General features: G+C 39.5%; 1 protein-coding gene across 1 annotated transcript; it reads right to left on the bottom strand.

Moving 5' to 3' along the window:
* Positions 1-1,415: 1,415 nt before the first annotated feature.
* Positions 1,416-2,656, bottom strand: LOC109789297 (RING-H2 zinc finger protein). The gene is made up of 2 exons (XM_020348209.3): positions 1,736-2,656; positions 1,416-1,618 (listed from the first exon to the last, which is right to left on the bottom strand). Exons 1-2 carry the CDS (start codon positions 2,555-2,557, stop codon positions 1,604-1,606), a joined length of 837 nt encoding a protein of 278 aa, XP_020203798.2. The 5' UTR covers positions 2,558-2,656; the 3' UTR covers positions 1,416-1,603.
* Positions 2,657-16,656: the final 14,000 nt, after the last annotated feature.

Here is a 16,656-nt window from a genome sequence, read left to right as displayed (position 1 = left end):
TGATTATACACTCAAAAGACAAAAATATCTACAACCATATCAACTCTATTGATGTTTGATTTTTTTTTTTTTTTTTATAACCATAATATATGTTCAAAGTATCTATATCGAAATAAGTAAGTAATTTCCATAAAGAAGGGGAGCATCATGCTTGATTTGTGTTTGTGCTGAGTGGATGACCAACAATATATTCTACTTCTGGCTTAGTAGAAGTGAAACTCTTTTCCTAAATAAAAATTCTGATACTTATCTGCATGTCTTCCCCCAACATTAATTATGATATAAGAACAAAATATTCATCGTCGAAAGCATTGATTAAACTCCATCTAGAACCGTGAACATATAGAAGGTAAATATTCTCTTCCCAGTATAATTTATTCTATATTGAAGACTAAAATTTGAACTTTTGACAACTTAATTAAAGAGAAACAAGTCAATATCACTTATAAAGATTAGTGTTACTGTGTTAGTCTTCCCCAAAATTGATACACACATGCATCTATTTAAATATAATAGTTGTAACATGAAATTGAAAAGTGACACCTCAAGCAAAATACTAACTTAACAAAATTGAAATGCAATGAACATTTCACAGCTCAGTTTTAATAGACTAAAAATATATTCGACCCTGAATGAACAGTAACTCAGTAGTCCTGACTTCTGACATGCTTATTGTATAATATGAAAATGTTTAAATAAATTTCCCTATAAACACTTATAAAAAAAATAAATAAGAAAATAAATCAAAATAAAGTTCTTCATAAACTAAAACTAACTTATACATAAGTTAAAAAAATAAAAATTGGAGAAACTGATAAGAGAAAAATTTTACAAATTAGTTTATACATAAACAAATTTCATCTTATAAAAAAATTTATTTCATTTTCTCATCCTGTTTTCTCTTCCTTAAAGTTCTTGAAGAGAAATTTACCAAAAACAAATCCCTTTACAATATGCACACAAGAGAGGGTTCAACACCTTTTTAACAACCAGAATACAATGACCTCATTCACTCTGACACAGCAACTGTCATCAAATAACCGAATAAGGATAGGTCATCCACACCAAATATTTCAAAATTTCTAACCGTGCTTGAGACAATGTTAGAATTTCGAAGGATTTGGTGAGGATGACCTATCATTATTCGGTTAGAAATTCGACTTTCATGACACCCTTACACTTGTTTCTTCAATCTCCAGCCAATAAAGAGAAGCAAAAAGCATTCAAGTCCTCGATGGAGAAAGAAGGTAGAAGCATCACATATCAATCACCAACAGAACCTCAAAGCATTAGAGTATCAAGCAAGCTAACAGCAACTCGCTCAGCCCATTTTTAATCCAACACAACTTATCTGACTACCACAGCTATTTCTAACTATACAACTCAAGCAAAAGCCAGAATGCAAATAAGAAAAGTAAAGCAAAACCATGAAATGTCATATAATTACATCAAATTCTATACCCGTGATTTATTGACACCAAGTACAATACAAGTATCACAGCTTGATACTCTATCATCGGTAACATAACAATTGCCCCCACCTTATTATCTCAAATATATTACAAGTAAAAAACTGTTGGAATCAATATTATCATCATCATCATCATACCCATAAAAACTTTAAACACAAAAAAAAAAAAAAAAAAAAATGTCAGCTTTAAACTCCGGTATAAAATTACAAAAGAAGGTGGATACTGAATAGCATGAATCAAGTTTGAAGGGAATCGGCACTAACCCAAGTCCAATAGTGCTTCTTAACAGAAACAGCCTTGTGAGCAACATTCTTGTGGTGAAAATTCCCTTGATACTCATCAACCTCGTAGGTGCAAAAGTCCCCTTCCGGCAAACCCTGGACAGTGGCATGAAGCGTGTGCAAGACGTAGCAACCGGGCAAACCGGGGTAGGAAGCGGAATCGCGCTCCTCGACCCGCATCTGGTAGGAATTGGGATGAATGGTGACAATGTCCTCAACCCTAGAATAAAAGGCGTTTGCGGCGGCAACGACGGAGCCAAGCTCCTCCAAAATTCCCCTGACGGCGGCGGATTCGGGGTCCTCGTTGGGCTTCATCTTCTCGGAGAGGGGCCTGCCGCGCTTCCGCACGTTGCCGTCGGAGAGCTCCTGGTGCGACTCCACCAGGAATTTGGCGTCCTTGCCTTTGATGCGCACGAGGACCACGTGGACGGTTCGGACCGGAGGGGTGGAGTCGGCCAGGGAGGTCTCGCCCTGGGACAGCTCCAGCCAGAGGTTGTGCACGTTTTTCGTGCCTGGCTTCACGCCCCACGAGGCCAGGGACTCTGACGGCAGCCGCGGCTTCAGCCACTCCGAGAGGGACTGCGGGGAGGCGAAGTTGTGCCGCCGCGGAGGGACGGCCGACGTCGAGGAGGAGGAGCTCAGGGACATGGCCGGGATTTTCAGGATGCGCCCAGGGAAGGGGCAGCGCGTGGTGGCGATGTGGGACTTGGAGGAGGAGACTAGGAAGCAGACCGAGAGGGCCGTCAGGAGGAGGTCCGGCAGGGAGGGGAGGTTCGTCAGTGGCTGCTGCGGCGGCGGGAACATTTCAACCGTCTGGATTGCGGAGCTCCATCGTCAGGGTTGAGTTCGTAAATTAGATATTCCTATTCTATTCTATTCTATTCTTTATTTCTTTTTCGCTTTGTCCTTTTATATTTTCTTAAACATTATTAATATTTATCGGCTCAATTAATATTATAGAATTATTATTTTTTATTTTTTATTTTTTATTTTTTTAAAAATTTGAAAATAAAATAATCTAAAAATTACAGAAAATCGCTTTTATGTTGGCATCATAATAGATGCGTAGCGCCTATTACGTTTACGTGGCTTCTCTCTGTTTCAGTCACTCTGCTCTCAGTTGTCGTTCTCGTTATGGACCCACTTTTTGTTTTACCTAGACTTCACAGGCCCAATACCATTAGGCCCAATACCAGTTCAAAAGACTGATATGGAAGACTTCATTTTTTTTATTTATTTTTTTTTATTATTCTTTTCGAGTTCGTTTTTAATTTAGATTCTTGTTATAATCTGAGTTGAGTTAAATGAGATTATTATTAGCCCACTCTGGTGAATTAGATGGAGAGAGGAAAGAAAATGCAATAGTTTAGCTTATTACATAGTATTACTGTAATGGTAGTCTCACATCGTGTAATAAATAATAGTTAAATGACTTGTGAGTTGTGACTAATTCGGTCTATCTCTACCCATTAGCTATTTGGATACACATTAAAAATGATTTGGAGATTTTTCCTTTTTTTTTTTTTAATAAATAAGCTATTTAAAATACTTTTAAATTATATTTAAATAAATTATAGATCATATTTGTTTTAAAATTGGTGTTGACATCATTAAAATGTAAATCGAATTAGTCTAACACAAATGGACGATGCATTTATAATAAAAAAAAATTATTATAAAAATTATTTGTTCATTAATCATATTGTTAGGGTCACTCGAAAAATATACTTTTTGAAATCACTCAAAAAGGAGGAGGAATGAATAGGTATCTACCAAAAAAGAACATCAGAAATCATGAGCATGCCTATTCGAGGATTGATCGAAAAATGCAAGAGGGAGTTATTGGAGGTTTTTGAGCAGTTAAGTAGTTACACTAAGGTAGTTACTAAAGTTAGTCGAAGAAATAAAGAACGTGGGGTGAACGGTTATGAGAGGTTACATTTAATCCACGTAATTGGTGTAGTGGACAGCGGTTACGCGCCCATGACGTAGTGGCACAAAATTAACTGCTCTCGACTAACTCTATAAATATGAGAAACATACCCTTTCACAGAGGTCGAAAAAATCATACTTGTACTTTCAAGCACCCACTGCCTGCGCATATGGCTTCCGTGCATGAAATTGTTGGGTATGACCACTTCTTGGCCACATTTTCTTTCTTTTTCTAGGATTAATGTAGTTAGTTTCAATTTGTAGTTAGTTTAATTCTGATATTGTAATTTGATTATTATGCGAAGTGGACTATGATTTGTATTGCCAATATATGCATTGTTCATTTCATTTATTTGAGTATCTACATGCATGAACATTATTGCTTGATAATCATTGATGAAAATCTAGAAACAAGTAATTACTAGTTACTCTACTCTGTCTGTCCCCATTCTTCATAAAGTTTAAACGTAAAATACCTAAATTGAAACAAACTAGTGCTAGTTCGAGTAAAAAGAACTCATAAACGAATTCCACCACGAACAAATTGTCACGCCTGATGGGACATGTTTTATTAAAAACATAAATGAACTAGTTTTAGATATGTTTTATGAGACTTAGGAGTGGAAGAACCATGTCTACATCTAATAGGAGAGAAGTGAACAATGATGATCAAGTAGATGTAGAGAACGGAAATCCAAACCGAGATAATGTGACTACTGTGACAAGGGGGGCAACATCACCTCTTGTTGTGCTCGAAAATGTGGCTAGGCAAACGAATGTATCCCAAGAATTCGCAAATGCCACTAGAGACTACCCATGGGGTAAGACGCAAAATTGGCGAACTACTCAACCCATACACGTAAAGATGCCAGTACCTTATTTAGGGCCAAATCCACAGATGCATGTATCCCCACAAGGATACAATCCCAGACCAAATGGAATGGGATTTATCATGCAGAATCCTTATCAACATGTAGGGACAAGTCATGAGGGATCTCTGGTTCGACAAAGTAACTATGTCCCCACAGGTATAAGTAATCAAACTATGATGGCCCTTCGACAACAGATGGACCATAGTAATCATGATATGGTTAATTTATTATCGACTCAGATGCATAATATACTAACCCCTCTATACGAGTTAATAAATAAAATGGGAGATAAAATGGGAGACAATCCACCGTCGAGAGCCATGAGTTTGAACTTGAACGATATGGAAAATCAAGGTGGGAATGTAGGCTTCCCTAAAAATTTAGGTAGACCTCATAGAAATCTTGATGAAAACTTAGATCAAATTGTAGAAAGGGTACTAAATAGACATGGTTTCGAGGTAGGTCGAAATGAACATCCCTATTTTGTGTCTGCTTTTCCAGAATACATAATTCAGGTAGAATTGCCTAGGGGGGCAAAAGTCCCAAAATTTTTGAAATTTGCGGGAGAATTGAATGAGTCTACCGTCGAACATATAGCAAGGTATTTAGTTGAATGTGGAGATTTAGGGAATAATGAATATTTAAAAATGAAGTATTTTCCAAGTTCTCTGACTAAGCATGCTTTTACCTGGTTTACAAATTTAGCCCCTAATTCAATTAATACTTGGGCTCGGTTGGAAGGTAATTTTCATGAACATTTTTTTCGAGGAGAAACTAAAGTGACTATAGTCGATTTAATGAATATAAAAAGACAAAATCATGAAACATTAGATGACTATTTGAATAGGTTCAGGCAGTTGAAGTCTCGATGCTATACAAATATTCCTGAACATGAATTAGTAAAAATTTCCGCCATCGGGCTAGACTTTTCGATTCAAAAAAATTGGTAAACGAACAGTTAAGAGATATGGCACAGTTAGCAGAAAAAGTAAGAAGGATCGAGCAAATTAAGTTAGAAAAGGAAAGATTAAGGAAGTTCGATAGATTTGTTTGAAAAGAAAAGGTGGCCTATGTAGAAAACACAGAGATCAGTGAAGATGCTAATTGTGAGGGTTCGAGTGAGGATTTTGAAGTTAACATAGCCAAATTACGTCCTGGCCCTACCTATCAATGTCAAATGTTAAAACCAGGAGATAATGTAGAAGAGAGTACAACTAGGCAATATAGTTTCGATGTGACTAAGGCTAATAAAATATTTGATATTTTGTTGAAAGATAAACAGATTGCACTCCCAGAAAACCATAAAATTCCTCCATTCGAACAAAGAAAAAGGGAAGAAATTCTGTAAGTATCATAATATGTATGGTCATTGGACTAATAATTGTGTACGTTTCAGGGATATGATCGAGAAGGCGATCACTGAGGGTTGTCTGGCTTTCAAGGAGAAGGATATGAAAGTGGATACTGATCCATTTGCAGCTCATATTGGGTATGTGGAGCCAGTCTCGATGGGGATCAACATGGTCGAAGTGAATATCGAAGAGGATGAGAATGTCAAACCCATCTCTGATGAAAAACTCGAAGAACTGTTGGATGATTTTGCCAAAGAGGAGGAACCTATTTATCCAAAGGAGGGAGATAGTTTGGTCAAATTCCTGTCTAAGAAAAAGGATGTTGATAGGGAAGTCATGCTTTGCCCTCGATGCAGTGCAGTATTCGACAGAGCTGCTGCTAAAGCCTTCGAGAAATCGGAGGTAATGAAAAGCTACAAAGCTGAAAAGCTTCAAGAAAAGGCAAAACCTAATACTGGATTGACAATGCGGCAGATACATATGTCTCAGTATAATGCTCCAATGGGAAAAATGGAGATGCATAACTCATCGAAATTTTGCAATACTTTTGTGTCAAACGCTAATGTCCCAGTTGGAAAATGGAATGCTCCACCAAGGCAAATGGATGGAATGGGTTGAGGGAAACAAGTCATGAATTATGCTGGGCCTACATTCCAGGGAGTCCCTGGGAAATTCTCAAATTTGTCTGGAGTTCCTGGTAAATTCTCGAATATGTCTGAAAGTTATGGGCGTGGATTTAGACAACCTTTTAATAATTTGACCAACACCTAGTGGAGGCGACAATAGAGAATGAGGAAAGCTACATTCGAGGGTTTTAGAGGGAATCGCTTCTCGATCCCGGTACCTCAGAAAGGTGAGTCATCTCAAAAGTTCATGGAGGATGATGAAGATATGATAACTGATTGCTTCGAGAGTGGTTTTGACGACTCTTTGGAAGATGTTTGTGGGATAGTGTCGATTTTACCTTCTGAATATGTTGGGGCCATGAAATCCATTAATGAGCAAGAGGATATCCACAGAGAGGATTTTTTCGATGATCCTAGCTATGAGTCGAAGATCGTGTGGGTTAATCAAATCTCTCGAGTTATTCTCAAATTTAACTCAGCTGTGTTTGATTCTCCTACTGAGGATATGAAGGCTCATCTTAAGCCTTTATTATTAACTTTGATGATCGAGGGACATGAAGTGAATAAAGTATTGGTTGATGGAGGAGCAACTATAAATATACTCCCAAGAACCATGCTGAAAAGGTTTGGAAAGACAGTAACTGATCTAAAGCCTCATAACATCCTCATATCAGATTATGCTGGAAAGTCATCACAACCAGAGGGCATGATTTTGCTCGATGTGCAAATAGGAAGTGTGAAACGAACAACCATGTTCATCGTGACTTCGTCGAAACTAAATTTCAATGTTCTGTTAGGGCGAGAATGGATACATGGAGTTGGAGTTGGATTTGTTCTTTCGACTGTTCACCAAAAAATCTTCTTTTGGAATGATGATGAAGGTTTAGAGGTACTCGATGCTGACCAGAAGGAGTACGAAGTAGGCATGTACTTTGCAGATCAACAATTGACCGTGTTTGCAAAAACCAAGTCTTTCGATGCCCATAATGCTAACATGTTAGAGGAAGAAGAGGGCATCAAGAAAATGTTCTGTTGGGATGTGAGGAAAGGATTTTTTATTCGAGCCGAAAAAGAATCGGCTCAAGAGGAAGAATGAAATACCAAGATCCCTATTCGAGCTACTTAGCTCGAATGTCGGCCTACATAGCCGACCGAACGGCCGGAATGGCCGTAACTGATGAAGACAATGAAGAAATGTCGATAAAGTCCAAAGAATGTGTGAGAAGTTCGGCCACAACGGTCGAAACAAAAGAAAAAGAAAAAAGAAATGGTCGAGTAGACCAAGAGGTCAAAAATGGGGAAATGTTGCCAAGCAGGAGGAGGCAAGGCTAGATTGTATTTTCGATGACTCACCATTGGGATTTGAGAGGTCAAGTGATGAGGATCACAAGTTAGAATCTCAAGATCCACTGGAAGAAATTAATCTAGGTACTATCGAGAACAAGAAAATCACTTATGTTAGCAAGCTCTTGAAAGGGAAGCTCAGGGAAGAAGTTATTCGAGTATTACACAAGTTTAAAGATTATTTTGCCTAGGATTATGAAGAGATGCCTGGTCTGGATCGAAGTTTGGTAGAGCATAGATTACCAACAATTCCTGGGAAGAAGCCAATTAAGCAAAATCCTCGAAGATTTGCTCCAGAAGTGATTGACAAGATAAAAGAAGAAATCGAGAGGTTGTTGAAAGCCAAGTTCATAAGGACCTCAAGATATGTTGAATGGGTGTCGAATATTGTTCCCGTTATCAAGAAAAACGAAAAACTCAGGGTATGTATTGACTTTCGAGACCTTAACACAGCTACCCCCAAGGATGAATACCCTATGCCTATTGCTGAGACAATGATAGATGTCGCTGCAGGTAAAGAAATCATAAGTTTATTAGATGGTTATTCTGGATATAATCAAATTTACATTATAGCTAATGCTATATCGAAAACGACTTTTCGATGTCTAGGAGCTTTAGGTGTATGAATGGGTGATGATGCCATTTGGATTAAAAAATGCAGGTGCCACATATCAAAGAACAATGAATTTAATATTCCATGATTTGATAGGTAAGTTTGTACAAGTATATATTGATGATATAATTGTTGGGTCGAAACGAAAGGAGGAACATTTATGCCATCTAAAATTATCTTTTGAGAGAATGAGGAAACATGGTCTAGAGATGAGTCCACTAAAATGTTCTTTTGGTGTTACAACAAGAGAGTTTTTGGGATTTATCATGCATCAAAAAGGGATCGAAGTGGATAAGAACAAAACTAAGGCCATCATGGAAACTAGGTCTCCATCGAACAAGAAAGAACTTCAATCTCTCCTAGGTAAAATAAAATTTCTTAGAAGATTTATCTCGAATTTATCTGGCAAAACTAAAATGTTTTTTCCATTATTACGTTTGAAAAAGGAGGAGGAATTTCGATGGGAAGAAGAGCACCAGAAAGCATTTGAGGAAATCAAAGCTTATTTGGCTCATCCTCTAGTAATAGCACCACCCTCTAAAGGAAGACAACTAAAATTGTATGTTTCAGCCAACGATTCGACTATTGCGGGCATGCTGGCGCAGGATGATAATAATGGCATCGAAAGAGTCATTTATTATCTAAGTAGAATGTTGGTCGGAGTAGAGATTAGATATACTCCTTTAGAGAAATTATGTTTAAGTTTATATTTTGCTTGTACAAAGTTAAAGTACTATCTTAGACCTTTTGATGTATTGGTATTTTGTCGAAGTAATGTGATTAAGTATATGTTGGGTAAACCTGTATTGAATTCTCGAATTGGAAAATGGGCACTTGCATTAACTAAATATTCACTAACTTCCGTTCCTCTTAAATCTACTAAGGGACAAGTAATTGCAGATTTTCTTGTAGATCACTCGAGATTAACTGAACAAGTGAATTACCTCACAACAAAACCTTGGGAATCATTTTTCGATGGCTCGAAACATGAGTTAGGAACTGGGATAGGCTCATTAATCATTTCCCCTGAAGGGATTCCGACCAAATTCTCACTAAAAACGAAAAAGGCGTACTCGAATAATGAAACCGAATATCAAGCACTCATTACTAGACTTGAAATTCTAAGGGAATTAGGAGCTAAGAATATCATAGTTCGAGGAGATTCTCAACTCGTTATCAATCAATTAACTCAAGAATATAAATGTGTAAATGAAAAATTGATGGAGTGTAAATCTCGAGCTGCCACTTTATTAAAATCGTTCGATGAAGTTGAGTTGGGACATATTTCTCGAAATTCAAATACAATAGCAAATGAACTAGCTCAAATTGAATCAGGGTATAAAATAAATAAGGGTTGTCTTGAGTCTATAATCCATATAGAAAATGAGTTAATAGGTAACTTGGAAAACTTCACTATCAACACTTTAAGCAGCATTCAAGATTGAAGGAAAGAGTTGATAGAATATCTTCAAAATCCTAATTCAAAAGTTGAAAGAAAATCAAATACCAAGCCTTCAATTACGTCATGCTGAATAATGAGTTATACAAAAGGGGTTTCGATGGAATTTTATTTAAATGCCTCAGAAATTATGAGAGTTATATAGCCATGGCAGAAGTACATGAAGGTATTTGTGGAGCACACCAAGCAGGACAGAAAATGAGATGGTCTTATCGAGGAAAATATATTATTGGCCAACTATGCTTAAGGACTGTATCGAGTTTGCTAAGAACTGTGAGGAATGTCAGAAGCATGGGCTAATACAAAAGATACCAGCAAGTGAGTTATACTCGATTATCAAACCTTGGCCGTTTCGAGGTTGGGAAATTGATATAATAGGACAGATTCACCCACCTTCATCGAAAAATCATAAGTATATAATGGTTGCCATAGATTATTTTACAAGTGGGTGGAGGCAATCCTTTGAAAGAGGTAGATCAAAAAGAGATCATTGATTTTATCGAGGATCATATTGTAGTGAGGTTTGGAATACCTCAAACAATCACTACAGATCGAGGTACAATGTTTACATGTCGAAAAATTAGCCAATATTCTCAGTCGAGAGGGATTAAATTAGTAACTTCAACACCTTATTATGCACAAGCAAATGGACAAGTTAAAGCTGCTAATAAAGTAATCATTAGCTTGATCAATAAACACATTGCAAGTAAGCCTCGAAGTTGGCACGAAACTTTTGTTCAGGTATTATGGGTCTATAGAAATTCACCAAGAGATGACACAAAAACAACACCATACAAGTTGGTGTATGGACATGAAGCCATTCTACCTATAGATATAATTTACAATCAATTCACATACAAAAACAAAACGATCTGCCTATCGAGGATTATTGGAATTTGATGTATGACGAGTTAGCATCTTTAGAGGAAGAGAGGATGATGGCATTACAAAATCTCATCCAGCAAAAAGAAAGAGTCAAAAAAACATACAACAAGAAAGTCAAAACGCGTAGTTTTCGAGTTGGAGATCTAGTGTTAAAGGTAATTCTTCTCATAGATCAATGTAGACCCCTAAAATTGTCCGGGTCGGAAATAAAACTCGAAGACTCTCGAAGATCAAAGGAAAGTCAGCCGGAAGGACTCCTGGAAGACCCTGGAAGACCCTAGGATGACAATCTGTAGGTTTAGAGGTCTTAGAGTAGCAAAAATAAGGAAGTGGAGGGAATGAAGCCCAATACGGCCTAACAAAAGTTCAGTACGGCCGTATTGAACATTTTGAACTACAATACGGCCACACTGAACTCAATACGGCCGTATTGAAGTTTCTGAACTTCAATACGGCCGCACTGAACTCAATACGGCCGTATTGAAGTTCAAAACTTCAATACGGGCCGTATTGATTCCAGGGACCGTATTGCGCCTGTTCCCTATAAATAAGACGTCATTTGGACGTCATTTGGCACTTTTACACTGAGTTTTAACCCTCTTCTTGAGTATTCTGGGTTTTTTTGAGCAGTGCTCTGCCTAGAAATCACTCGGAGAGTTGATCCGACGAAGTTCTTGAGTCACGAGCCATTTGCTTGAGTCTCGAACCTAGTCGAAGGGAAATCCTCCGGATTTCCATAGTTAAAATTTTATAGGAGGGAGCGAGCGGTCTTGTAGAGGGAGGGAACGCCAAAACGCTTCCCAATTTCTGTCAAGATATATAAGAAAGCACGCTTCAAAGGTTTATCTCTTTAAAGTCCCTTCTTTTACCGCTTTCTGTGTGTACATATTTAAACTGTCATCATGTAGATAGTTAATTTATAATTGCTTAGAATAAATAGGGGTAATTTAGTAATTTTTGCACTATTATTTTTAAATAATTTGTCATAGGGAACCTGAAAGGGGCGCTGTGGGGTGCTAACACCTTCCCCACGCGTAACCGACTCCCTTACCCGACTCTGGTTGTCATGGCCGAAGTCGATTTTTGAATCGATTGCCTTAAACTTCTTTTTCTAATGTTTTGAGTAAAACATTGGTGGCGACTCCACGAACCCTTCCTTTTTATGAAAACCGCTAATCCATGGAGGGTCCCGCTTGGGATTAACATGGATTGGTGAGCCTTTTAATAAAATTGCTCGTTTGACAAGGTCTCAGTTTGAGAATAAGTCATTCTAGCAATCCATATTTTTAAACAAATAAAAGAGTCCAACCATCCTTCGCGAATGCCGAAAGCCCGTTTCGGGCCGGTGGCGACAGATGGCGACTCCGCTGGGGAAGCCTCGAGAGTCAGTCCCATTTAGTGACAGATTATTTTTAACAAATAATAGTTAAAATTACTTATTACCCCTCACTTGAATGATAACATGCTTTATTTATTTGGCTTTAATAACTGTTGTATGTTTAAATTTTCGCAATTGTTTGAAATACAAACTGCACACAAACCTTTGCACACAACAGTTCCCTCTATACCCGGGGGCATGAGTGGTAAGCCATAGGGAGTGGATGTTAGTACGGCCGGTTGTCGAATGGGTCTATAGGTGCCCGTAGACCGTTGTCGGAAAGCATCACTCAAGGTGATAACCATGAACTCGAGTCCGACAGTGCGTTGGAGCTTTCCATCGACTTACGACAAGAGGAATTGGGTCATTATAATGGGGGCACCTTGGGGGCCTCAGACCGGTGAGAACAGTTAGAACCACCTTGAATATGCACTTTTCTGCAGGATACCCCTACCTCGTGATTCGCTCGTGACTGTTCGTGGATGAGTGAATTGTTTGTGCATTGATTATGTGAAATTGCTTGAGCATACATTGCATTTCTTTAAACATACAACATTCTTTCTTTAATAATAAGAATAAATAGAAATAAAGATTTTCTAGTACATGGTGTTAACATCTACCTTCATTGCATTCATATAGGTAGTTTCCCTTTTCACCCAAAAAATACAAAAAAATACAAAATATCCAAAAGAAAAAATATGCATTTATCCAAACCAAGCAATATCATGCATCATCTTAGGAAAATCCCAAAAACATGATAATGCTTAGTTGAATAAACACTATGCATGCATATTCATCTCCATCATCTCATATCATGCATTGTATTGTAGAATATGGAGAGGTCTAAGGAGATGCATGGGCAGTTGAAGAAAGTAGACTTCTTGTTATACCGTGCTGAGAGGTTGGATCACCTCTGTACTTTGATGCCAAGAGAGGCTCGCGTCAAGTTTGAGAAATCATATGGACGAGTCCTCGACTTGATGAAGATCTGTGTGGATCCAGCATTTCTGAGAGCACTGGTTCACTTCTGGAGTCTCGATTTGCACTGCTTCAAGTTCCCCCAGTTTGACCTAGTTCCTACTCTCGAGGAGTACGAGCTCATGCTACGATGGCCCAAATCAGCCGGGGTCTATATCTTTCATGACAACCATGTGGCCGTGGAGAGAGTTGCCACTCAGGTCAAATTACCATCACGATCAGCTGCCTTAGTGGGGAACGGCAGTATTAAAGGTTGGAAGCTTGCTATGATTGAGGACCACCTTTCTTCCTTGGCTGGTGAGGGAGATTGGTTAGCTTTCAACAAGACTCTAGCGTTAGCTGTGTTTGGGATGATCCTATTTCCCTTTCACGCTAACACAGTGGACCATGCTGCGATGGACGCTTTCTTCGCTTGGGACGTACACATGAAGAGTCCCGTGCCTGCTATTCTCGCCGACACCTTGCTCTCTGTTCATCTGTCTCAACAGAAGCAAGGAAAAATCATCCGATGCTGCACCTCCTTGCTGTATGTGTGGAGCATCACTCATTTCTATGCCTCTAGTCATATGGGGACCTTGCCCGACCCTTTGAGGAGTTTTTCGAAAATTCCCGTACGCCGCTGATATGCTTCTGAGTGGAAGGAAGAGATGGAACAGTGGAGTATCGAGCACTTCACGTGGGTTTGCCCTTGGTTCCGTCCAAGCCATGTATTGATGAGATGCGGCAGTTATCCAAGCATACCATTGATGGGCCTCAGAGGTTGTATAGCCTACTCACCTAGATTGGTTATGAGGCAACTGATGAGGACTCAGACCATTCCTACTATAGAGGAGCTTGGAGGGTTGTGTTTCTCCTTCGATTCCGAGCATCAGAAGGACATGCACGCTGTCATGAGAGCGTGGGAGAGACCAACCTATGAGGGAAATCTCGAGCTTGGAAAGCCTCGGGTATCCGTCTCCATCGATTATGAGAAATGGAGGAACGAGAGGGGGGTGCCTCAACCATCCACTTCTTGTGCAACCACAGCAACAAGGAAGGTGTTGCAAGAGCAAGTCGACGCCTTGACCAAGAAACTGGAAATCATGGGAGCTCAGATGAGAGTTCTTGAAGAGAAAAATGAAGAATCCAGTTTCACTATTGATGGTCTTCAAAGGCAATGCAAGAAGAAAGACCACGAGATAGAGCGGCTCAAGGATGAGTGTACTAACCTCAATGAGGAGGCTACTCGGGCACCCAAAATGCCAAAGGTTGAACCGAGTAGTCAACTCCAAGAAGTCAACATGAAGATAGCACACCTTGAGGCCGAGTATTCAAAGCAGGCACAGTTGATCAAGGATATGCAAGACGATCTGCTTTTGACTCGATCCGATGCGCAACAATGGTGGGAAGTTGTTCAACGACAAGCCGCAAACCTTTCCGACTTCCGCAAAAAGGAAAGGGAAGGATTGGCACAAATGGCCAAACTCCAAGAGGAGAAGGATCGGGCCGAGGATGAGCTTAATGAGCTGCAGGCCATGATCAACTATCATATACAAAAAGCGAAGGATGCTCAGAAAATCAGTGATGATATGAGCCAAGCGGTCCATACTCAGATTGAAGCAATGGGCCGCCATGTGGAGGAAGCCGAAGATGAATGGCAAAGACATATGAACCCGTCTGTGGGTTTTTACCGGCTTTTCTCTTTTTGTAAAAAGTTGCTTCAAAGCATTGTATAAAAGTTGTACACTTTCTTCAATTAGTAAAAATTGTATTTTTGAGATTTATTGCCTTTGCATCTCATTAGTCATTCATTTGCATTTATCTCTCCCGGTAATTTAATAATAAATATTAATAAAAAGAAAGAATTAATCGATGCGTATGTTCAAGATGGATCGCACGCCATTTGTTATTAAGTGTAAGCCAACAACCGCGCCAAGCGAGCGCACATCAACTCCGTTGTTGGTAATCAAGACGAACAAAGGGGAAGGTCCAATGCCGTTAAGGATCACTACTCCAAGGCCTTTTCCCTACGAATCGAATAAGGCTGTGCCGTGGATATACGACATCCATTCTTCTGCCGACAGCGATATCTCCAACATCGCTGGACTTGGAGGCATGACTAGGAGTGGCAGGATCTACACTCTCGAAGATCTTCATGATAAAGCCCCCAAGAATAAAGAAAAAGAAGAAAAGAAAACCGAGGAAAGAGAATCCGAGGAGGAGACTGATGAGCTGTTAAAGTTTATCCGACAGAGCGAGTACTCCATCGTGGATCAACTTCATAGGACGCCAGCAAAGATTACGCTGTTGTCGTTGATCCTAAGTTCCGAACCGCATCGGCAAGCTCTGTCGAAAGTCTTGAATGAGGCATATGTGTCGCACATTATCTCCCAAGACAAGTTTGAGGGGATTGTTAGTCACATCACGGCTAGTGATCACCTCACCTTCACCGATGAAGAAATCCCCGCTGGGGAACCGAATCATAACAAGCCCTTGCACATCTCTGTAAAGTGCAAGGAGTATCACATCGCTAAAGTCTTGGTAGATAATGGATCTTCCTTGAATGTGATGCCAAAAAGAACGCTCAAGCAATTGGCAATCAAGGGAGTCCAAATGCGCCCGAGCAACATGATCGTTCGAGCTTTCGACGGTTCTAAAAGAGAAGTGGTGGGAGAGATCAATCTTCCAATCTAAATTGGACCCACCATCTTTAAATGTCGAATTCCAAGTGATGGACATTACTCCCGCATACAGCTGTCTCCTCGGCCGACCTTGGATTCATGATGAAAAAGCTGTTCCTTCTACGCTCCACCAGAAAGTCAAGTTCATAGTGGGTGACAAACTGGTGACCGTACAAGCTGAATATGACATACTCATCAGCAAGCCATCCACCATACCTTATGTGGATGCAGCAGAGGAAGCTTTGGAAACCGCCTTCCAAGCATTGGAAATTGCCAATGTTGAGACGTTTCCCCGAGAAATGAAGAAGGTAGCCCATATGCTCACTAAGAACGGATACTTGCCAGGACAAGGATTAGGCAAGGACTCCCAAAGAATCCCGGAGCTACCCATTATCAAGGATAATCCGGGGAAACAAGGGTTAGGATACAACCATTATAAAGATCAAAGGACGAAGAGAAACCAAGATCCTTCTCGACGTTCTTTAAGCCAGATCTTTAGGAAGGCCGGTTCACAAGCGTTAAGGCCGGTCGTCGTCGTCAAGTGTTTTTCTCCTTCCGATAGGGATGTATAGACCTGATGACTATTAGAGATTACTCCTCGGGGACAGCCCGACCCCCGAGCCTCGATAGGGCACATGTTTTCCACTATGATTATAATAAAATCATTCTTTATTATTTCTTATTGCTTCTTTTCTTGCTCGCAATAAATCTCTAGACCGCATTATTTTAACCCTGTTTGAATAAGCATGAATGAGGTTAAAATCGTCTTAATAATCAATAAACCCACATCATTTTGTGTGGAAG

Source organism: Cajanus cajan, chromosome 6 (genome assembly GCF_000230855.2).
Source record: "Cajanus cajan strain Asha chromosome 6, NIPB_CcT2T_4, whole genome shotgun sequence".
NCBI classification, from domain to species: Eukaryota; Viridiplantae; Streptophyta; class Magnoliopsida; order Fabales; family Fabaceae; genus Cajanus; species Cajanus cajan.
Note: the sequence above shows the minus strand (reverse complement) of the source record. Positions and strands in the feature narration are given on the sequence as shown.